This window comes from Xiphias gladius, chromosome 20 (assembly GCF_016859285.1).
Source record: "Xiphias gladius isolate SHS-SW01 ecotype Sanya breed wild chromosome 20, ASM1685928v1, whole genome shotgun sequence".
Taxonomy (NCBI): Eukaryota; Metazoa; Chordata; class Actinopteri; order Istiophoriformes; family Xiphiidae; genus Xiphias; species Xiphias gladius.
Genome location: NC_053419.1, coordinates 2,675,106 through 2,698,791, shown reverse-complemented (window position 1 = coordinate 2,698,791; position 23,686 = coordinate 2,675,106). Strand labels below are relative to the sequence as shown.

General features: G+C 38.1%; 1 protein-coding gene across 2 annotated transcripts; it reads left to right on the top strand.

The window, feature by feature from the left end:
• The first annotated feature begins 1,474 nt into the window (after positions 1–1,474).
• wdr91 (WD repeat domain 91) lies at positions 1,475–23,661 on the top strand. 2 transcript variants are annotated; one of them, XM_040157894.1, is made up of 18 exons: positions 1,475–1,560; positions 3,843–3,979; positions 4,144–4,323; positions 4,415–4,622; positions 4,806–4,888; positions 6,866–6,975; positions 11,154–11,325; positions 12,028–12,228; positions 13,920–14,119; positions 14,271–14,325; positions 14,450–14,545; positions 15,309–15,403; positions 17,142–17,295; positions 19,546–19,654; positions 20,061–20,173; positions 21,748–21,855; positions 22,594–22,683; positions 23,318–23,661. In XM_040157894.1, the coding sequence occupies exons 2-18, from the start codon at positions 3,857–3,859 to the stop codon at positions 23,480–23,482; spliced, it is 2,262 nt and encodes a 753-aa protein (XP_040013828.1). In that variant the 5' UTR covers positions 1,475–1,560; positions 3,843–3,856; the 3' UTR covers positions 23,483–23,661. The 2 variants fall into 2 exon arrangements, with proteins under 2 accessions (XP_040013828.1, XP_040013827.1); XM_040157893.1 differs by lacking the exon at positions 1,475–1,560 and adding an exon at positions 1,567–1,738.
• Positions 23,662–23,686: the final 25 nt, after the last annotated feature.

Below are 23,686 nucleotides of genomic sequence, written 5' to 3'. Positions count from 1 at the left end.
GCACTGTCATTTTGCCCATAAAGTCTGTTTATTACAAAAAAACAAACAAACAAACCAGCAGGAAGCAGGAGCATAAACCCATAAAGGAACACTCAATCCTCTCAGTTTATCACAAACATTCAAAATCTACACGTTTGGTGATACATGGTTTTCAGTGGACAGGAAAGGTATGGAAATTTATACCTGAAAAGTACCTAGTAACTAAAGCTGTCAGACAAATGTAGTGGAGTAAAAAGAACAATATTTGCCTCTGAGATGTAGTGGAATAGAAGTATAAAGTTCAAACATTCAACTACAGGTACCTCAAATGTTTACTCAGGTACAGTACTTGAGTAAAGTTACTTCGTTACATTCCACCTGGGTGTCTATAACCCCAACCTGCTAGCTCGACAGTACAGTCGGCGTTAGCAAGCCGCATTTGGCTAATGGTCGGCCAGCAGCCGTGTAAAAGTTAATGCAACACACTATTTCGTGTTTTGAGCTAATGAACACCCCCTGGGTTGAAATGCTTTCGAAGTGTCCAATGGCAGGTGAGACGAGTGAAAGCGCAGTGATTATAGGTAAGTTGCCTTAGCTACGACTGAATCATATTTTGATTCATTACTATTACTAATAATATTATTATCACTAAGGAAGAAAATACATTTGAGAAAAAAGTACATATCAGCCTTTGCGACGATGTACAGGCAACAGCAAATATAACACAGATGATGTTGGAGCTCTAGTATTAAAGTGATTTCAAACGGTATCAAACTTAATTATATGTAAAATAATGTAATGTAATGTAAAAATGTAATTATATGTGTCATCGTGTCACATAATAAATGAACCATTCCAATGCAGGGGGAGTGGTCTTCGCAATCGTCACCATCATCCTCTTATTATTATTATTAGGGGGAAATGATCAAAGATGAATATAATTGCCTTTTTAATAAAGTAAGGTAAAGGACACAATCTATTTGACCCAGCTGAAGCTCTGGCCTTCCTTCAATACCACCTCATTACATCAAAATGACAGTTGTAGCCTGTCACAATTCACTGTCTTTAGAGACCAAAACAAAAAAACAAAAAAACGCCACTATAATAAATTCAGTCAAATGACGATAAAAAAAATAATGAAGAAGTAAAGTTTCCTAAGCTTGAAAACAATCCTCGTTGTGTGACGACGTTGAACCGGGGAAGGATCCTAAACTGTATGATTATTTTGGAGGATGTAGTTTGTGCTCCTGTTGAACTGTTTGAACTTTATCGCATTAACAAAGAGGTGTTTCTTTTATTTTGCCTCATTGATATAAATGGAGTAGAAAATAATCTCTGATAGTGTTCACGAAGCTGTTACAGTAGCAAATTATATTCGGCATAGGAGCAACAGTCTCATGAGCTGATAGAGGGCTTTTCTTTTTTGGGGAAACTTTATTAAGAATATTTGCAATGGATTAAAATGTGGGAGTTCAATTCAAAACCGACGTCGTCCGTCAGAGGGCGCTCTGTGGTCACGACCGGCTGACTACGTCACGTGAACTCGTCACATGACTGTCAGGAGGCGAACACAACAGGAAGGTAGTTTTCTCTTTATTGCGGTCGAATAGTTGACATTTTATTAAATTCAGAAGATGGCAGAGGGGCATCTCCGGGCTCCAGGGGTTACGTGGATCTAAATAACGTCCATTCCGTTTTCGCGGGTTGAATGTTTTGTTTCGCGGCTGAACACTGAACATAATCTTGATTGTCCGCCGAGGTACGTACAATTAAAGCCAGGATTAATGAACACGCTCTGCACGTTAACTGTGTCCGCTTGTAATCCACGAAATTACAAAAAAAAAAAAAAAAAAAAAAAAAATTCGTTACGGGCACACACAGCACTGCGGAAAACTAAATGCAACTAAATGGAGCCTTTTTGTCACATCAAATTTGACAAGTAGCGTAAATGTGAGCTTGTATAGGGTTCGTTACCAATGTTTGGCGACTGTTGATTTATTTTATACATGTAACCAGTTCAGTGAGATTTTTAGATGGAGTTTGGTTTTGGAGGTTTTTCAAGCGACTGAGTGCGGAAGGAATCCAAAAGACTTAACTGCAGGAACGGTTAGATTCCGACAGACACTTTATTTTATGTTTTACACTTTAAACAAAGTTAGAGCAGTTTGATAGATAGTCAAAACTTTGAATGTACTGCTGTGGTTATACAACGTTAGGCCAATGCTTTACTCAAAATGTCTCTTATTGTGAATAGCTAAGCGAGTAAAAGATGACCTGATTTCCAAAAGGCATGAAGTTAAAGATGAAACATTTCTTTGGTATTTTAAGCAAGATGACTTTTTTATTTCCATCTTGAATGGTCAGTATTTAGTAACATCCCCTTTGGCAAGTATCACAGCTTGTAAACACTTTTGTAGCAGCTAAGAGTCTCTCAGTTCTTGTTTGGGGGAATTTCACCAATTCTTCCTGCAAAAACATTCTGGTTCTGTGAGATTCTTGGGCCGTCTTGCTTGCACTGCTCTTTTGAGGTTGTCCTCAGATTTTTGATGATGTTTAGGTCAGGGGACTGTCAGTGCCATTGTAAAACCTTCAGCTTGCGCCACTTGAGGTAGTCCACTGTGGATTTGAGGTGTGTTTAGGATCATTATCCTTCCTCTTTCCATCTTCAGCTTTTTTACAGACGGTGTGATGTTTGCGCCCAGAATTTGCTGGTATTTAATTGAATCCATTCTTCCCTCTACCAGTGAAATGTTCCCTGTGCCACTGGCTGCAACACAAGCCAAAAGCATGATTTATCCACCCCCGTGTTTAACAGTAGGAGAGGTGGTCTTTTCATGAAATTCTGCACTCTGTTTTTTTTTAAACGTACCTTTGCTCACAGCGGCCAAAAGGTCCTATTTTAATTTCGTCAGTCCACAGGACTTGTTTCCAGAATGTATCAGGCTTGTTTATCTGTTCCTTTACAAATGTCTGAGTTACGTTGTTGCTCAATGGTGTGTGTATACACAACTGGTAACTGGTTTTAATGTTGTGGCTGATTGGGATAAAGTGTTCTTCAGTGTTGAACCTAAAGTTTGAATATATAGTACATAGAGTACAAATCACCAACCTTCACTATAAACTACAATTTTAGCTGCATGCTAATAATCAACAACCTGTAAATGAAGCTATGGTCAGTCTAATTGAGATTAATGGGACTGGCATTATGATATTCATAGCCCCATATAAATAACGTGATGATGTTTAGGTTTAATTATTGGATGTTTATGACATTTTCAATGTAATTTTGACTAATCAACGGTGTGGATCAGATGAATGAACACCTACATTCCAATACAAATCATCATTATTTGTTCTGTATTGGTGGTGATTTTTTTTTTAATTATTTTCGACCATTTGTTATTTGGAATAATCTTAAGACATTTTACAAAAGAAAAAGGCAACATCCACAGCACAGGCCAACCAAGTGGGCTATTAGAATGGTTGTTGGTTGTTGTTTGCAGTGAAGGAGATTCATTTCTCTGGTGAAAAAAAAAAATCTGTTTTTCTATCACCATTGCTGCCAAAGGGTCTTCTACAGTATTACTGAATTGAGGATCTAAGCCACGTGCAATCAATTCAGTTTGCTGTAGGTGGACTACAATCAAGTTCTAGACACATCTCAAGGGTAATTAAAACAAATAGGATGCAACTGACCACAATTTGGAGAGCCAAAAATTGGCAAACATTTGTAAAAACTGATTGATGATTGGCAAAATGGCAATTTTATCCATTTACAATTAAATCTACACTCAATAGTGTGCAACAAGTAAAGGGGTCTGAATATATAACTGTATGAAACACTATTATATTGTGCCTCACAGGGTGAGAGGTCACCATGGGGTCAGCAGTGGAGAGGACAGATGAACACGTGAGGGAGTATCTGATCTACCGCGGCTTTACCAGCACTCTGAAACACTTGGACAGCGAGATCAAAGCTGACAAGGAGAAAGGCTTCAGGGTACAAAAAATGGAAATATGGATGGATATAGTTTTGTCTGAAAGATTTGTTTAGTGGTTGTTGTTCCAAATGTAAGGAAGGGATGTTTTAGAGATGGAGTCTTCTTAAAATGGATGATTTTTAGGGTTTTCTTTTTCAAAATCTAAAACATCTTCTTGCCGCAGGTGGATAAGATCATTGATCAGCTGCAGCTGTTCATCCAGAGCTTCGACCTGTTTGGTCTGAAGGAGTACTGGCTTTACCTGGACAGACGTCTGTTCTGCAGACTGGAGGATGTTTACAGATCCACCGTCAACAAACTGAGAACCAGCCTGTACAGATACTACGTCATCAACACCATCCAGGTAGAGAAAATGAACAAAATCACACTGTACGTGTCTGAAAAAGGAAAAGTAGTTAAAAATCCCTCTGGTTCCCTTCCTTTCATCCCTCTAGAAAGCTAACCTGGAGAGGACTCAGGAGTTTTTTCAGAAGCAGGCATTGGAGCTGCAGGGTCAGGCCGAGTGGCGTGATTGGTTCATCCTGCCGTTCATCCCCTGCCCTGAGCAGAACCCTTCCTTCTCTCCGTACTTCTCCCGCCAGTGGGCTGACACCTTCTTGGTTTCTCTGCACAACTTCCTTTCGGTCCTCTTCCAGTGTATGCATATCCTTCAGCAGTTACATACAAGATCACAGTCAAAGGCCTAGTTTGTAGCTGGATTAGATATAATACTGAAGATGTTGTAATGCATGTCTGAAACTCTACAGGATGTGACGTTGATCCACTGTGTCTGTGTGTCATTTAAGCTCTAGATTTGCTTGTTTCCAGTCTTTAACTCTTTTCCACCTCAGCCTGTCCTGCTGAGTTTTGATGCTGAAGTCCAGAAGACAACCAGCCTGACAGAAGAGAACGAACAGCTCCGGCAGCTGGTGAGAAGAAAACCATAAAATAATCTCCCACAGTGTTCCCTGTTTTAACACTCAACTTTTTTTTGTAGAAATTAAAATTCAAAACAATAAATAATTAAATGCAAGTTTTATGTCTCATGGTTTAAGCAATTCCTTTTAATGTTTCAGAAAGTTCAATAATTTACAGTACTTTAAAAAATCCCGTGAGATTTAAATAGCCCAATTATTTGTTATTAAAATTAAATGTCTTTCTGTACATGGTCAAGATGTTAATATATTTACAAGATGATTTTTAACAGTCCATCAAATTAGTTCCATATTATACATTCAAATTTCGCCTCATTTGGTTAAAAATGTCCCATAATTTAGCCCCATCATCACGTTTAAAAAGTTTGATTGTTTAGTTGAAAAAGTCCAATCATTGAGTCAATAAAGTCTCATCTTTTTTTGAAGGCCAAGCATTGATCCTGTTATTTGGTTAAAAAAAAAAGTCCCATCATTCATTTAAAAAAGTTCCATCCTTTATTCAGAATATTCCATTTTTAGATTAAAAGTGCCATCATTTATTCATTTAAAAACGTCCCATCATTTAAGTCAAAAAGTTCATAATTTAAGTAAAAAGTTCCATGATTTATTTAAAGAGTTCGATGTTTACCATTTAGTTAAAAGAAGTCCCATTACTTTGTTAAAAAAAGTCACTAAATTTTGGTTAAGAAAGTCACATCATCAAAAAAAAAAAAGAACTCCTTGCATTTAAAACTTCCCATCATATTGTTAAGAAAGTCCAATTATTTCGTTTACAGGTGCAATATGTACATTTTTGCTATTGCTACATATCTAACATTATCATTAACAGCTGTTTACTAACCAGTCTAGAAGAAATGTTGCAAGTTTCGCATCAAACTTAATTTCCTTACTTTCTTTTCAATCTTAACTCTTGTTTTGTTTCTATTTCTATCACTGCTTTTGCTGAAGTTAGCATGCTAAACAAGCTAGTCCCAGCCCATCCTGTTTCGTAATATTACTTTGCGATAGTGAGTCACTGTAGCGTCCAGCCTGCCCTCAGTACAACATGAGACGATGAAGAAGTAGCGCTGCGCAGAGGGCATATTCTAACCCCTTTTCTTGTTTTTAAAAAAAAAAAAAAAGATGGCTGAAGCTCTTGGTAAGTAAAAAGCTGTTAATGCTAAAGTTGGCTATATAGCAAAAGAAAAAAAAAGTTCCTTCAATTATATAAAAATAATATATAAAAAGTACCATAATTTATTTTAAAGTCCCATTATTAAATCAAAATGCCCTGTCATTTAGTTTAAAAAATTGCCTCAATTACTTACAAAAGCTCCATCATTTGGTTTAAAAGAGCCCCCTTAAAGTCACATCATTTGGTTAGAAAAGACAAACCATTTATCAATTCATTTAATTTGAAAAAAAAGTCTCATCCATCATTTTAAAAATGTTTCATCATGTGTCTCAAAAAGTCTCATCGTGTATTTGAAAATTCTCCATTATTTTTTTCAAAAAAATCCCATCTTTTAGGTTTATAGTTTCATAAATTAGTGAAAAAGTCCATCATTATCCTTAAAATGTCCTGCTATTTGCGAGATTCATAAAATTCAAAATGATCTGTCCAGCCCATCATGAAATGTAAGCAATCAAGTTTTGACAAAGTTTAAGGTTAAAGGTTAAGGTCCAGGTCCAAGGTTAAATGATTTTATTTCCATTCCACTCAATTCAATTCAGTTTTATTTATATAGCGCCAACTCATAACAGAGCACTTTTCATGTATAGCAAGTCTAGACCGTACTCTTTATAGTTATATTTACAGAGACCCAACATTCCCCCATGAGCAAGCACTTGGTGACAGCAGCAAGGGGAAAACTCCCTTTTAATGATTTTGCACCAACTGTCTCATGCTGAGGTTTGGTTAGATGGTGGTGGGGTAGATGGATTCTTTTTTCTTGCTGTTATGTGACCTCTCTGTTTTGTCATCTTGTCCAGCTGTTTGCCCTGCAGACAGAGAGTCGGGACCAGAGGGATGGAGATGAAATGGTCCACCACAAACTGCCGGCATATGTCCAGAACATGGACCGTCTGGGAGACACTGAGCTGTGAGACACTAACATCACTGTCTTTACTGATGACTGACCACATCTAAGATGGCTGCCATTCTGTCAGTTTTTTAAATGTTCATTGTGTTGAGTTTTGACATCTCGACAAGATGATGCTTTTAACCAAAGTTTTTTTTATTGGACCAGGAGTCGATATGTTAGTAACATGTCTAATGCCAATGACTCCCATGGGTCTGGTCCTCCTCCTGTGCACCCGAGATGGTTGTCATGCTTCAAATGAAATGGAAGTATTAGTTTTCTGATATATTAGAATCTCTGGATAAAAACAGTGTAGAACTAAGATTATTGGGTATAAACTAAGTTCTGGTTTTATATAAGTTTAAGTACTTACATGAAAAACAAAAACTACTGTACTGTACTGCAATATGGGTTGGGGGTTACAGGTGGCAGCTATCTTAAATGTTCTACCTAAATGGTCTTTTAAATTATTAATCTGAGCAGAATTTCTATCTATCACAGTTTAGTTTTTTTCATTCTGATAGTTAAAAAAAAAAAAAAAATCCACCAATCACAGGACACACACATTTCTGATGTTAGCATTTCAGCATGCTAGCCTTTTTTTTCAGTTTTACCTCACTTCATTGACTGACTGACTGCATTTGTTTTACTGGTCTTTTATTTTACAACGTTCATTATGATGTCTTATATGTTGTTTAGAAAAGAACCTTTTTGTTAGTTGATTGTTAGACCATAACATGGTTGACCCCTGCTGAATGAAAGATGGTAAATTCCTTAGCTAATGCTACTGAAAAGTTACTAATAATATTTGAGTTCTGAGATTTATCTCTGAATTTTGAGAATGAGTCAGAAAATTTGAATAATGCTAAAGAAGTCAGATGTGTAAAACTGAAATAAGAATTCATTGGTAAATAAACATAATTACAGATATTTTTTTGCGTTTATCATGTTCCATAGAGACATTAGTATCATGAGAGGAAAACATAACCAGAGACGGGAAGGATGTAAGGATTTTTTTTTTTTTTTTTTAAGACGTGTGAAGTTGTAAATAGCTGTCATTCAGAAAAGTCATATCTTCATCCCAGATTCACTTTTAGAAGAATTTTCAGGCACTTTAAAGCAGACAAAACTGCTGATATATTATGTGTTCATTCGTTTAAAATATATATTTTAAAGGCTTTTAACTAACTTATTGTTAATGATACAATATTTTTGCTGTTTTATACTGTGTGCTGTGATGCGGTTGATGTTGCCAAATAAACAATTCACCTGATGAATTGTTGTTTCTTGTCAGTACAATCCATTTTTTAAAACTTTCATTTAGGGTTTTCACACGCTGACAGAGCACTGTAGACTGGGCTGTCAAATACAGTACTGTCTAAAATTAATACTACTACTAATACATTTTAGTATAAAACAATTAATATGTAGCATAAAATAATGAAAATTAATAGTATTACTGAAGAAAAATTGCTGTTAAGAAGTGATTTAAATTATCATAGTGATTTGGAGAAGTCTTCAGACAGGTCATTCTGGAGGCAAGGAACACTGACAGCCAAGCCACGGTTCCCTCTAGTCTCAATTGGAATTTTTTTTCCTTACATCTATTCACGGTAACCACCGGCAGGTTCTTGTATTAGGACCTTGGCCTGCACAGAGGCTGATGAGGGGAGACAAACTCTGAAAAGTAAATTAAAAAAAACAAAACAAAACAAATGTTAAGCAGTATAGTAATGCTAAAAGGGGCTTTAGGTAAAAGCGTAGCAGCTGCATTTTCTACTAGTGGGAGCCCGTACAGTTACAGTACAAGGAAAAAAAGTGAAATACGATACACATTGTAATATATATTTACTTTATATATAAGCATACTTTATTTACTTTATATTTTGCCATAAATAACTGACTGTTTTGTTTTCTGTGTTGTAGTTTGATTTTAATGTGGCATGGAAAATTCATGTCACAATGAAGAACAACTAATTTAATTATTAAAGAAAAAAATCCAAATAATTTTTCTTTTTAACAATGTTTACATTTAACTATGACACAGAATATGCACAATAAAAAACATTTCTGAAGTCGTAGAGGTCTGTTACTCTTTGATCACTTCGAGATTTGAGTAAAAATTCTGAGGCACGGGAGATTAGAGCAGAAAAAGATACCAGCACAGAAAATTAAGACTGCAATTGTACATTCCTATCAGGATCAACACACGTATAGAGTTTGGTGTCATCGGCATAGCAATTAAATTAATACTGTGCTTCCAAATAATGCCCCCTAATGGTAACATTAACTGTTCATGGCTGTTATTTAGAGATCCAGATGAGTTTTAACAAGCCTTCAAAATATCTTGAGAAATCATGATCTTACATGGTTCTCAGAAGAAATGTCAGAAACACAAGTGTTTTTTCCTTTTTCAGCAGCAACCAGAACATTTTTGGTCAACAAATACACAGCTTTTTACACAACATACAGTATGTAATAATGTAAATGGCAGATTGCCATGATATTTTGGATTATATAAACAATATAGATAACACAAAAAAGATATACAACAGCAAATTGCAGCTCTGTATGCAGCAACACTAACATGCCACTCGTACTTCAGATGTCTGGTAGTTGGCAGTAATAGTAAGACATTAAACTGGACACCAGTTTCTGTAGAACGGACAAGAAGAAGAGACGTGAGATTCCATTTGTGATAAAACTTGGTCAAGCAGTTAGATAAATTAACCAAACTATTGGAAAATAGAAATTTCGTACTGGATGAAAAGTGGAGGGAACACAAAGTTCTCAAAGACCATGAATGTCTGCAACCGATTTGCATGGTAATCCATCCAAGAGTTGTTGAGACATTTCATTCTGATCCACGAATGTTGACCTGATGAGGGCACTAGATGAAAAGTCAGAGGATCACCTAAGTCAGTAGAATTTATCCTCTGAGCAAAATGGTTATCTGTGCCACATTTAATAGCAGTACATTCAATAGTTGTCGAGACATTTCACTAAAAAACAAAAATGTAAAACTGCTTGTGGTTCTACAAAAAAAGTCAGGGGATCATCAAAGTCATTAGGATTCATCCTCTGAAGATCATGAATGTTTGTACAAAATTTCATGGCATCCAATCCAATCCAATTTCAGTGTGGACCAAAATGGTGGACCGACTGACATCTTCATTTTTTTTGTTTTTCTTTGATGATTATGTCCTTGATATACTACACTGCAGTTGTTGAAGTTGTTGTCACTGCAGAAATTACTCTTCCTGTTGCTGCTTCACAGCTTCCTGTGGCCTTAACCAACAACTTCCGCAACTGCTAATTCCTTTGGGCTTTAAAATAGGTCTACAAAGGTATTGTCCTGTTGGCAGTTTTCTGTCAGCAGATGAGGTTTAAATTTATTTGACAGAAACAGCCAGTGTGCGCTGATCAGATCAAGAGTTGTTTGGGCCAACATCAAATCCAACACGTCACTGAGGTAAGTGACACATAACCTGTTGGTCCTGTCATATGGTATACCACTTGTGCCTTGCTGTATCACAGCCTGTGGCAACAGCTGCTCATAGTCACCTACAGCAGAGGCATTACAACAAGGTGCACATTATAAAAAATACATTTTTTGTGTGTTTTTTGGGCATTTCTGCAAAGCAGAATGGCACCTTACTGGAGAATTTATCTTGATGAAACAATTACTAATATTCACAATTCAGACAACAGCAACACATAGGCAAATGTACCATACAAAGTCATAATCATTGACACTAATAGAACCTTTTACCTCATATTCTGAAGTTCAAGTCTGAATAGGATACTCACAAAAGTATCGTAGTATCATAGTTGACCTATTTTTGGTTCAAAGGCAACATCACTCCACACCTTTGTTGTTGATCTTTGTATTTCTGTTCTGCTGTTGGATCCTGGTGGCTTCCTGTTGAAGTGTGTGAGTCGTGAAGGTCTAGTTGTGGAGTAATTTTACTATGCTGACTTGTAGTGCACTGCTTTGGAGGGTTACGCCAAATTGAGGGTAACTCCACAAGCGGAAGTGTTCATGGGTAGAATTGGGACAAAGCTTTGTTCAGCTCTTACCAGTCAATCTCTGCATGCTCTTAAATCTTGACCTCATTACAGCTTGGCTTTGTCTTGTACTCATTCAATAGTTTTATTGTTAAACTTTCATTCCTTGTTTTCTCCTTCTGCCCTCTTAGGGACTTGGTGTCAAGCCAACGAGCCATCAGCACCACCACCACTCCTTCCAGAAACTTCTTCTCTACATTCCTACCACAGGGGCGACGCACTCCGGGTAAATCACCTCAGGTTGCTACTGGCTCTTCACCAAGCCAGGTAGCTGTGAGCAGGAAGGACCCACCAACCAGTCAGGTGAAAACAAGTTTGGTGAAGTAAAAGTTTAAAAACTCAGCAAGTTTGAAAACAGTAAACTGAACTTCTCTGAAAGCATACCACGCCAGCTGCTAAATTTCTAAACCACATGACTGGATGTTAGAAAAACTATTTTTTTTACAGTGCTGGAGTGTGTTTACCTGCAGATCCTCTAATGTCCACTACATACTGCTCCAAGAAAACTCTGATTGTGAATGGGAAAATCCACAATTTTTCTCTACAAATAAATAGTCAAGAAAGTTTTTACTTATCAAGTTTAGGTCTAAGGAGGTCATTTACCTTATTCTTATGTGAGTGATTTTGAAAGTTACCATCCAATCAAAGAAATCACAAAGACAAACCAAACTTGAAATCCTAAATCTGTGTGAAGCCTGCTGAAAAGCAAGTACTGAACTGACCATATCCCATTGGCTGGTCTGATTGGGTATGACTGCTATAATTGACAAGGGTCTCTGTTTAACACACATATACCAATGCCACACCCCCTGTCCCTCAGAGGTTGTGGTTTTATAATGTATATTCAGGTTGGGGGGCAACCCAGATGTTTCAGTTGTGTTTTTCTACATTTACAGTTGGAATCTCCTCCTCTGGCAACCATGTTGGTCTTCACCATTGTGAGTGGCTGATGGAGTTCTGACCTGAGTTCATCTCCTGTATCTAAAATTAATTTGTCTTTTCTAGCCTGCAAAGTCAAAAGAGACAGTCCAAACTAAGGAGGTGAAGCCAGTTGCCAGTCAGGCATTAGGTAGTGAACCTGCAAGCTCCCAGTCCCAACAGTCAACAAACCAGCCAACAAACCAGCAAACACATCCCAGACACAAGAGAATCCAGGAACATGAGAAGGAAAGGAAGGAGCTTTTCTCCAAACCACCACCACCACAGGTAGCTGAAGAATGATTTTGGTTAGGTTTAGCTGTGCTTACACCTGTTTGGTGTATTTTTACCAAAGCTGATGCATGTGCCTGTTCAGTCAATTTTATTTGGCATTTTGGGAAATAAGCTATTTTTTTTCTTGCCGTGTTAGATGAGAAGATCAATACCATTCTTTGAATATATGCTGAAGCTGGATTTATATTTGTTAAGCTGTACCTATGGTAGCTATGTGCATTGTGCCCCAAGGTTAAACCATAGGCTAAGCCATAGCTGATTAGCACCTTCTTGAAAATCTAACTACACATTAGGGCTACGATGACTGCAGGAACTGTTATTGGCTGTCAATGTTTTGTCCTACAAGTTTCTGATGAAGAGATTGTTCAGAGTGAAGAAAGCATTAAGCAAGTTGAAAAAGGCCCAGTTATCATTTCTTTTTCTGTAACACACATCTAACAAAACCATTTCCACCACAAACCTTCTGTTCACCATGAACCCTGGTCTTGATCACAGTGAAGGAAAAAATGTAAAGAAGGCATCTGCACAGAGTAGTCCCATATTCTAAGTTAAATGAATGTGAATGAAATAATGTAAACAGTTTCTGGTGGGAATATAAATAAAGCACAGTACGGCCAGATCACGCTTCAGGCATCTATTGCTGTAGTGGCGCCGTCTACGGGTGAGATTCAATGCTGAACTATATATCAAAACCTCCTGCTAAAACCTTGCATCAAGCATAAATCCACTTACGTATGTAACTAGTACCAGGAGGTGATTCGCTTAACTTAGCATAAAGACTGGAAACGGTGGGAAACAGCTAGCCTAGTTCTCTCCCAAGTTTGCGCCAAAGCTCCAAATACACCGGCCAACACTTCTAAAGCTCACCAATCAATGTGGACTTTTTGTTTGTTTAACCCTTGCACAAACAAACAAATGTGTAAAAATGACAAGTAGGGTTTTTACAGGGAGTTACATTACAAATATAGCTAGGCATAATGATTTTCATACATGAGTCCATACTATATCATGTTACTATGAATTAACAGTTTTAACTAATTGTCTGTGTAGCTCAAAGAGCAACTTTGGCTGGTTGTGCCAGTATGTTACCAGGTAGCAACTGGTTAGCTCGCCAAGTACAATAGCTTTCCAGCTAACCTGCAAGTGTAAAAGAGCATTTGTACGAAAGATCTACAGATAAACTTTCCTCAGATCATGTGTGTAATAAGGGTTATCAATATAACCACATACAGTGAACACAAATGCCAGTACCTGTGTAACTATGTGTAAAGTTCTCTTGCTAAATATCTAAAGTACTGAGATAAAACAAAAATAAGCAGCACTTACATTCATTTTTTCAACTTTGAATGCCAGTTATAAAGTCAAACGTAAGATAAAAAAATGCAGCAATCCACAAAACGCACTGTAACTCAGCTTACATCTAATTTTCTGATAACACATTCTAGCTCATAATTTAAACATACCCCTTAAAAGAGTACACTATGTCTGCAGTAATGCAGACATTTCAGCAAATAAAACTATAGAATAGGCTACATGTTACAACACTAGCCACATGCTTTCTCCACGGCTAAGTACCACTATTCTCTAAACAACAGTGCAGTTGGCTTTGTAGTGGGGTAAATGTTGCTACAACTGGTTGCTGACTTCATTTACACCAGTCACATCTTTTCATGTGTTGTCTTCAGACATCAGAGAAGAAGGGGGAGGCTGGGGAGGTAGAGCCTCCTGCTGAGACCTCCAGCGAACCTCCTGACTCCTCCTCCTCCTCGAACAGTAGGACCTGCGGAGGAGGAACAGAGGGAGGAGGTCTGTCAACAGAACAGCCTTTCATCAAACTCAGCCAGGAGGAATACGGAGAACACCACTCTTCCATCATGCACTGCAGGTATGCCTTCAGCACTCTCCCAGTTCAGTTTAACTGGTCAAACTTGGGTAGGGACTACAGACTGACCTCACCCCTTCTCACCCCTACCCCTCACCCCTTCTTCCTCAATATTTTTCTCTTTTCATCCATCCCTCCTTCTTCTGTTTTGCAGAGTCGACTGTTCTGGTCGCCGGGTTGCCAGTTTGGATGTAGATGGAGTCATCAAGGTGAATCTGAATCATTTTCTTGTGGGGTTGTATGAACATAGAAAAGAAAAACTAAACTACTACAATTGCATGCATTACTAGTTGAAACACACAATCAAGCCCTCTTCCTCCACCTCCTCCTCAGGTGTGGTCATTCAACCCCATCATACAGACTAAAGCCACCATCATGTCCAAGTCTCCTCTACTTTCTCTGGAGTGGGCCACCAAACCCGACAGACTGGTACGAACAAAAGACACAGACTGCACATTAACTGAGTATAGAGACATTAACAGCATTAGTCAGGTTACTATTAATACTTTAACCCGATAAAGGAAACACCATTTACATGATTATACTCAGTCATCAATAAAATGCTGAACTCAGAGCATGTCCAGATAACTAAAATGAACATTAATAAGGTGAATTTGTGAGACGTTCTACAATAAATAAATTAACATAATTTGTTTGGTTCTATTCTGTTATTAAACAAAATTCCGATAACACACCTGTCCAAATTTTGTGCGTACATAAGTATAAACAGAGAGGACCAAGACAAAAAACAAAGATTCAATACAGCAAGGGACCTGGACATGCTAAAACAAATAGAAAAAATTAAATTAATTAAAAGAAAAATAGTATGTAACTCGAAGCAGATGTTATGCATAAAATTGACTCGTGACAAAGGATAAAAATGCCAAAATGTAATCTATCATTTCCATATTGGTCAAATGGAAGTTGAATGTGACTAGAGCCACTCTTGCCTCTCTGATATTTCCCGCTAAAGTAGGTGTCTCCAGGACCACGTTTTGTCATGTTGACATACTCAAACACACACACACACACACCCACAGACTCACAAGGTGAAAAAAGCCACACTTTCGGGGCTGGTAACAAGTGTACTTGTGTTACATTGTGGTGATAAAAGGTGTGTGTGTGTGTGTGTGTGTGTGTGTGTGTGTGTGTGTGTGTGTGTGTGTGTGTGTGTGTGTGTGTGTGGTGTCAGTTGCTACTAGGCAGCGGTGTTGGCACAGTGCGGCTATACGATACAGATGCAAAGAAGAATCTGTATGAGATGAACATTGATGAAACTCATCCACGGTACTGTATGAAGTAACTGCACTGTATGTGGAACTGTAAAAACACGTCGCCTAATAAGAATAGTTAAACATTTTGAGAAATAATCTAATTTTCTTTTGTTCTGAGAGTGAGATGAGAAGATCAATATCAATCTCGTGTTAATGCTGCATTCACGCAATGTTGGCAGAACTGGTAGAACAGGAAAAACACCCCTTATTTTGACTTGGGAGTGTTCACGCATTATTCCAAGGATGTTAACACTAGAGCTAACTTTGTTGTCACACGAGATAAACAGCCTAAATTTGCTAGTTTTGTTGGTTAATGTATGTGCAGCAGTTCATTGCCAAGTAAAACCAGATACAAACAAAGACCATATACAGTAGCTGCTATAAAATGAGCTGAATGGATTGTAATGCTGTTAATATTGGATTTTATTTCTATGAAACTGCCAGTGGTGGTGCATTTGCAGCCATTCTGCCAACAGTTTGCTGAAATGTCTGTAGTTCTTTTCACCAAGTTGGAGATATTGCTGATGTCAGAAATTCCTGATATCTCTGACTTGGAATTACAAGTCGGAGGCTGACATGATAGTTTTTTCCCAATCAGCTGCTCACTATTTAAACCATATAGAACCAGATGTTATAATACTACGGGTCTATAGTCATGCTAGCAGCTCTGTGAGGCTGTACTTAGGGACAACCTTCACAAGAATGATTTGTGCCAAATCTCATCTTGCTAACATAAATTCTAACAGCAACATGCTAACATGCTTACACTGACAAAATTAAGAGGCAAATCTCAGGTATTATGTTTAGCACGTTCACCCTTTTTCATTTAGAAAAAGAAAATGCTAAAATTAGTAGTGGTGTATGGATCGATACTTAAATATTGATACTTCCGATCCCAAACGTTTCTGTTCTAGTATCAATTCTCATTTTAAAACATCAATATCTAAACTCAGTAATTTGGGGTAAATGTGTATTTTATCATCAACAGGGACACAGTAGAACTTAAGTACACAAACTGTAGGATCTAGTCTAAATAATACCCAGTTGATAGGAACTAGTACTCCTTCTTCCTGTCAGTCACATGCCGACTACAGCTTTATAAATGCGTGAGCCAATGAACAGAGTGTTGTCATTGATGATGGCTGACCGCAAATGCAGTCGTGTGTTGAACCGTTGCCGTTCTCAGAACAGCAATGACACTGTATGTGATGTGAGTGGGAGGACTGTGAGAAAAGAAGAAATTGGTTGCTAGGGCGAGACAGACTTCACTCACTGAGTCCTTTGGCAGCGGCAGGCATTATCCAGGTACAGATGGGAAGAGTGGGTAGCTATTGGGGACGTTATCACCGTAGCTGACCGTCTGTATAGGCTTCAGTTCGTGTGTTGATGTTCAAACAACAGGAGTTCCTCTAAACACAAAATACAGCTTAGCCTGATGGGTATGTCGTTAGTTTTGAAAATATTTGGTTATTATCCATAAATGTCTGTTCCAAATTTCCTGGCAGTCCATCCAATAACTGTCATGACATTTCATTAAAAACCAAAAGCTGCTAGCATGGCTAAAAACAACAGTTTGTGGTTTTAGGGGAGGTACATGGCTGAACTATTACTTGAGAAAATGGACTAGAATAAATAAGATAATTGGGTAAAACTTGTACCCTCAAGTTTTACATTTTGTCTCGTAGAAATAAATGATTTTGGTTGTTGAATTAAGAATTTTAATAATAGTATGACACTTCTCTGCTTCTCAGTATCCTGTCTTTAGCTTGCAGTCCTAGCGGTTCATCATTCGTGTGTTCGGCGGCAGCTCTCAGTCGATCTGGAAGCATCGAGTCTGTTCCTCGACTTCCTATACCGGTGTCTGGACAGCTGCTGCTCTGGGACACCAAGACTGTCAAACAACAGGTAATTAACCAGTTAGTTCAGTAATAGTTATTTAGCTAACAAGTGCATCAGAGTAATACCTGCAGTTAAAAGAGTACAGCACCAATTTAGTATTGCACTCCTACAACATTCTCAGACTCAAAATGGACAGCTTAAGATGTATCAAAAACAATTTTTAAATTTTCTCAATTGACCGTTAACTCCACATCACGCTGTTAGTATTGTGAGAACACTTCAGCAGGTTCTCCTGTCCTGCCTGCACATGCTGGTGGTGGATGCGTGCATGGTGATGGTGGTGACTGAAGCCACTGTGTGCTGCTCATGGATCATGGGTTGAGATCTCGATGTCAAAAGGGTATTAGATTTAGTAACTATGAATAAAGCCTGACTGATACTGGGATTTTTGAGGCCAACTTCAATATTTGAAGGTTTTAATTATCATAATAATATATAGGGTGATAATTCATTTTTTACACAAAAACACATGACTTTCACATTTTTTAAAGAGTCATTAAATTTGCTTATTAAACAAAGATGACCAATATACTGAGTGAGACATTTTACAATTTAAAAAAACTGTCAAAATAGCGACAGCAAATATGACAATAAATTTAAAAAGTAAAATTAACTGGAAAGGAAATTACCACTCAATATAAACTAGAAACAACAACGCAAGTGCTGCACAACAAAAATATATTAATGTTAAGATAAGAAAAATAATACTCAAATGTATGAAACGATGTCTTCAAAAATTAAAAATTAAAAACAAAAAGTAAGACTAAAGGCCAATCTATATACAATGTGTTTCTAGAACCATTTTTTGGTGTCCATCACTCGCCTGTCTCACAGAACTGATATGCTTGTATGTCATCAAATGTATCAATCCACACTGACTCAGAGAAGTGACCCCAAGACTCACTGTGTTTTTACGCAGTCTATTTTTCATCCCTCTGTTGAGCATTGTGAAGCATGATCTCCATGATAGCTGTTTAATCACACAAATCTCCTGCTGTTTATATGTTGTGAACTGTATCTGTTATGACTGATCGAGGCTCCCATTGTTAGAGCTTTCTGGTTTCACTGTAGGCAGACGCCCCCCCCCCATCCTCAGTAGCGGGTTGGGGAAATCAATAAAATCATTGAATCAATACATAAGAACGATGCTGATTTTTCCTGCTGGGCTTACATGAAAACAATTTTTGTCCAGTAAATTTCTGTTGTCAGTCAGCCTGGTGAAGAAAGTTTGGCTGGCAACTGTCCTTTCAGCACCTCAGGAGCTGCTGAGAGACAGTTGCCTTAGATGACAGAGATGGCTGAATGGAGGTCGGAGTCGGTGTGAACTGAACAGACAGAATGCGTTGGTAGCGCTTACACGCTGCTCACGTCTCAATTTTAATCTGGATTCCCAGTAAGATCATGCCAGCAGCTCTATAAGGCCAAATGTAGGAACAGTAGTGATTTAAACTAAGTGTTAACGTCAGCATGCTAACGTCTTCACAACCACAATGCTAACATGCTGATGCTTATCAGGTGTAATTCCACCATCATCACCATCTTATCATGTGTTACCATGCAAACATTTCAAGCAAACACAAAGTATAGCTGAGGCTCATGGGAATGTAATTAGTTTTGCAAGAATTAATAAACGAACTGAGCAAATCGAAATTTAAGGGTGAAGGAAGATCAGGGTTCACCAAAGTGATTACAAATCATCAGGATATCATATCAGACTATGAACGTCGGTAACAAATTTCATGGCAATCCATCCGATAGTTATCAAGACAATTCAGTAAAAGCCAAAGATGTCAACCTGCTGGTGGTACTATGGGAAAAAAACAGGAGATCACCAAAGTCATCCTCTGGGAACAATGACTGTCTTTAAAAATCCCTACAACCATGCTGCTAGCAAGGCTAAAAATCCCAGATGTGTTAGTCTGACTCTAGCTTTGAACTACAATAATAACTAAGGAGTCAAAGGGAAACCGTATCATGTTATTATTTTTTGATTCTGTATCTGTCATGTTAATATTCTAACATTTCACGTGTTAGCATTAGGTTCTACATACAGCTAAGCCCTGCCAATGTTAAACATGAAGCGTTTAGCACGCTAACATGATAAATGTTTCATGCTAACCCTAATGTTAACATGTACACTTAATGTAACCATAATCTGTTCATACTTGTAGTCTTGTGGTTAGCATGTTTGGCATAAGCTTTAGTGTATGTATTTCCTATGGCTGTAGTATAATCACTTTTCAATCTGTCTCTCAGCTCCAGTTCTCTCTAGAACCTGAACCAGTTGCCATTAATTGCACAGCCTTCAACCACAACGGAAACCTGCTGGTGACCGGAGCTGCTGATGGAGTAATCAGACTGTTTGGTCAGTCTTTATCAGGGACACAGCTGACGATTAATTTCATCTGTTGACTATTCCTAATTAATCACTTACTGTAAACTTTAAACTGTAACGTCAAAAATAACCTCAGATGCTCTTCACAGAAAACTACCAGGGCTCAAAGTGTCATTTCGAAATACCTATATTTGTGACTAACCATCTAAAATCCCACAGATATTCATTCTACTCAGCAGAATCTATTAAATCAGTCCTATACAGGGTATTTTAATATTTTACTGAACCAGTTCAGTTGTACAGCGATGTCTTATACAGGTATTATGTGTGTAAACATAGTTCTAATAGAGGAAGGGATTTGGGGGCAATTTCTTTAACATTGACACATTAATCAGTCGGCACAGTCTTCTGATTTCTCTGTATGTCTCTGATGTAGATATGCAGCGCTATGAGAGCGCTATGAGCTGGAGAGCTCATGACGGAGAAGTTTACAGTGTGGAGTTCAGCTACGATGAAAACACCGTCTTCAGCATCGGAGAAGATGGCAAGGTGTGTGTTTATTTTTTTAAAAACCCATCATGGTGGACAGAATGTCAACAGATCCCACAATTATATATTGTTAAAAATATATTTAAATGTTGCAGTGAAATGAATAAACTGTAAATTTACATTTTCATTTATACATTTGGGAGCTGCTTTTGTCCAAAGTGACATATAAATGCAGTACAAATCCAAGCCACAGTAGATCAAGGAGAAGTCCTAGAGAAAAAGTGTGTCAGTGCTCAATTCCACGATCCACCTTACACAAGTGCCACTAGGATTGCAGGTACATGAAGTAACTTTTTTTTTTTCCTAAAAAGAGCTGGAGTAGGATCGAGACATAAAGGGAGAGAGAAGGGACTTATTAAGTGAGTAAAAATACTCTCAGCAGAGGTAGGCCTTCAAGCCATGTTTGAAGAGAGAAAGGGATTCTCCTGACCGAATTGAGTTTGATAAACTTGGTCTACCACCAAGGAGAAGAGCAGGGGAAGAGGTTGGATTGAGATTTCCTGCCTCACAGTGACGGAAGGACTAGTCTGAGTTCATTTGCAGACCGTAGTGAATGAAACAGCTAAAACACCTGAATGAGGGAACTCAGATAGGTGGGTGCTGTGTTAGGGGCTACTCTGTAGGCGAGCATAAGTGCTTTGAACTGAAAGTGAGCAGCAACGGAGCCAGTGGAGAGTAATGAAAAGTGGAGTGACATGAGCTGTGTTTGGCTGGTTGAAGGCCAAGACATGCTGCCGCATTTTGGACCATTTGCGGAGTTGTTAAAGTGCATGCTGGCAGCCCTGCCAGAGGGACGTTCAGTCTTACAGAGACTGAGTCTAAGGTGGTGTTTCATCATCCATTTTGAGATATCATAGAGGCAGACTGAGACTTGAGCTGAAACATTCAGGTTGTCTGGTAGGAAGGACAAATAGAGTGGGTATGATCATTGTGTGGTAAGAAAAACTATGCGGTTCCCCAGTGGAAAGAAAGTGACACTTGGACTCTTCAAGTGTAGTAGTGAGACCAGTCTCTAGTTATCAATTTGAGCTGAATTAAGGTTTGAGATTGTGGTCTTGTCTGGAGACATGGCCTGTTGTTGGCCTTGCTTGGTGGACTCGCACAGGTAGGCTCTCCAATCTGTACGCGAATGAGGTTTTAACATGAGGAGTGCTGAGCATGAGGGCTGATGTTGCAGCGTTGCCCTTTGTTCAAATACTAAGTTCCAGTTATCATACAGCTGAGGACTTATTCATCTGTGATCTTCACACAGCTAAGACTGCATTAGCAACACAGTGAGACTGGGCATGACTGAGTCTGTCCCCCGAAACTCGCTTTTGTAGAAAATTTGCAGAGAATACCAGATATAACAACTATCAGAACACACAGCAGTAGCTAGTTGCAAGCAGTTTAGTCAGAGTGGAACCAAAAAAAAGAACCTTTTTCAAGTCTACTTCAAACCAGAGACAACGACTCTGTGTGTGTGTGTGTGTGTGTGTGTGTGTGTGTGTGTGTGTGTGTGTGTGTGTGTGTGTGTGTGTGTGTGTGTGTGTGTGTGTGTGTGTGTGTGTGTGTGTGTGTGTGTGTGTGTTCAGTTCATCCAGTGGAACATCCATCGGTGTGGGGTGAAGCAATCGGAGCAGGTTTTACCTCAGGACGCCACCGGACCTTTTGTCCTGTCAGGGTATAGCGGATACAAACAGGTAGGCAGTGTTACCATGGAAATAACTGGTTTACCTCCCAGACTGCTTCAGCATTAGTTTGTTTTATACAAAACATACCATGAGAACTGATGTGAACATTACCTCCCTGCAGTAGACCAGTACAGCACTAGAGAACAGGATGACAAAGTTTTCGGCAACATTATAAGTGAACAGGACCAAATCTGAGTCAATATGGAGTAAATCAGTGAATCATGTCATAAGAAAGTAAATGAAGAAATAAAAACATGCATTCGTCGACACATTTATTTGTATACTAATGTACTAACAGTCAATTTACTCCATTATCAGTGTTTCTGCATGCAGTTGGGTGCGTTGTATTAAGGAAATCTGTACGCACACACAATAGAAGAAAAGCAACATTGGTTATTAAGCACTCACACAAACATAAATCTAGACAGTTCACTGAAGGTGTTAGAGAGATTTCTGACATATACTCTGAAGCACGAGGCTTTCCGACCCTCTGGGGTTGCTGTGATTAACATTGTCCAAAACAAGTGGAACAAATAGAGTCACAAAACACCCACTTGCTCTATCACAAACAAACACAATAGTGAAAGTGAAGGACTATTAAACAACAGGACGATGGTACTACTACTGTAGACTGTAGTAAATTAGGTCACAAGAAAATAAATGCTGCGGATATAAAACTATGTAAAAGAATAAAATAGATTTTCAAAAATGAATGTAACAAGAATGACCTCTTGTTCTCTCTTTCAGGTTCAGGTTCCTCGAGGTCGACTCTTCGCCTTCGACTCTGAAGGACAACACGTCTTGACCTGTTCCAGCACCGGAGGACTCATATACAGAGTAAAGACCTTCATCTTCACCTTCATCATTATCAGCCCACCTCTAATCCAAACTCGACAGTTCTGGTTAAACTTGAAATTATTTTGAATGTTTATATTTATATCTACACTTGTTCAAGGCCCTTTAAATGTTATATTGTGGATATTGTTACTGATTCTTTTATGTATTTGTTAATGTTTTATTTTCAGTAATCTTATTTGTATTGAATAATAATTCCATCATTTTTTTTATATCATATTAATGATAAGTAGCTTTTCATGTGGTATCTTTTTGATGCTATTTGGTTTTCTGTTGGCTTTTAAATAGGAAGTAAAATGAAGATCAGTAACAGTGAGGTTTTTACTGGTTAAATCTACTTATTTTCATTTGTACAATTTGTTATGTTTAGTCATATTATATATATATATGTGTGTGTGTGTGTGTGTGTGTGTGTGTGTGTGTGTGTGTGTAATTTTATTAGTGCATTTAATTCTTTAAGTACTTTTACTTATTTTTAAGTTATTTATTTTTATTTAACATTTCTCCTGAACATCAGTGTTTGTTTCTCTTGCTGAATCGAAATTCATATTTTCGTTTAAATGTTTTACATTTTGATTTGCTAACCTATCCCGCTTTCCATCCTTCCCTCTTCCAGCTGACCAATGGGGATCAGGCTCTGGATAGTGTGCTGTCGCTGGGTGGGCACAAAGCGCCGGTAGTGACAGTTGATTGGTGCTCTGCAGTGGACTGTGGCACCTGCCTGACTGCCTCTATGGATGGGAAGATCAAACTGAGCACGCTCCTGGCACAGAAGTCCTGACTGAAGACTTGATAAGAGGACACTCGATGGGTCAGAGGTCATTAGACATTCAGTTTGCTCATTTACTGATGAAGATTATTTCAGAATCTAATAAATATGTCAACATTTTCATGACGTGATACAAGCAGTGAAAACTCACCAACCTGTTGCAAATTCATATTAACATTAAAATCCCAGTAAAAGTTTCATCTGAGAGCTGGTTTC

Excerpts from the sequence above, each read along its gene's own strand:
- wdr91 (XM_040157894.1), top strand. The coding sequence starts at position 3,857 with ATGGGGTCAGCAGTGGAGAGGACAGATGAACACGTGAGGGAGTATCTG. Across the intron at positions 4,889-6,865 it reads ACGAACAGCTCCGGCAGCTG|CTGTTTGCCCTGCAGACAGA; the intron begins GTGAGAAGAAAA and ends CATCTTGTCCAG. Across the intron at positions 6,976-11,153 it reads CGTCTGGGAGACACTGAGCT|GGACTTGGTGTCAAGCCAAC; the intron begins GTGAGACACTAA and ends CTGCCCTCTTAG.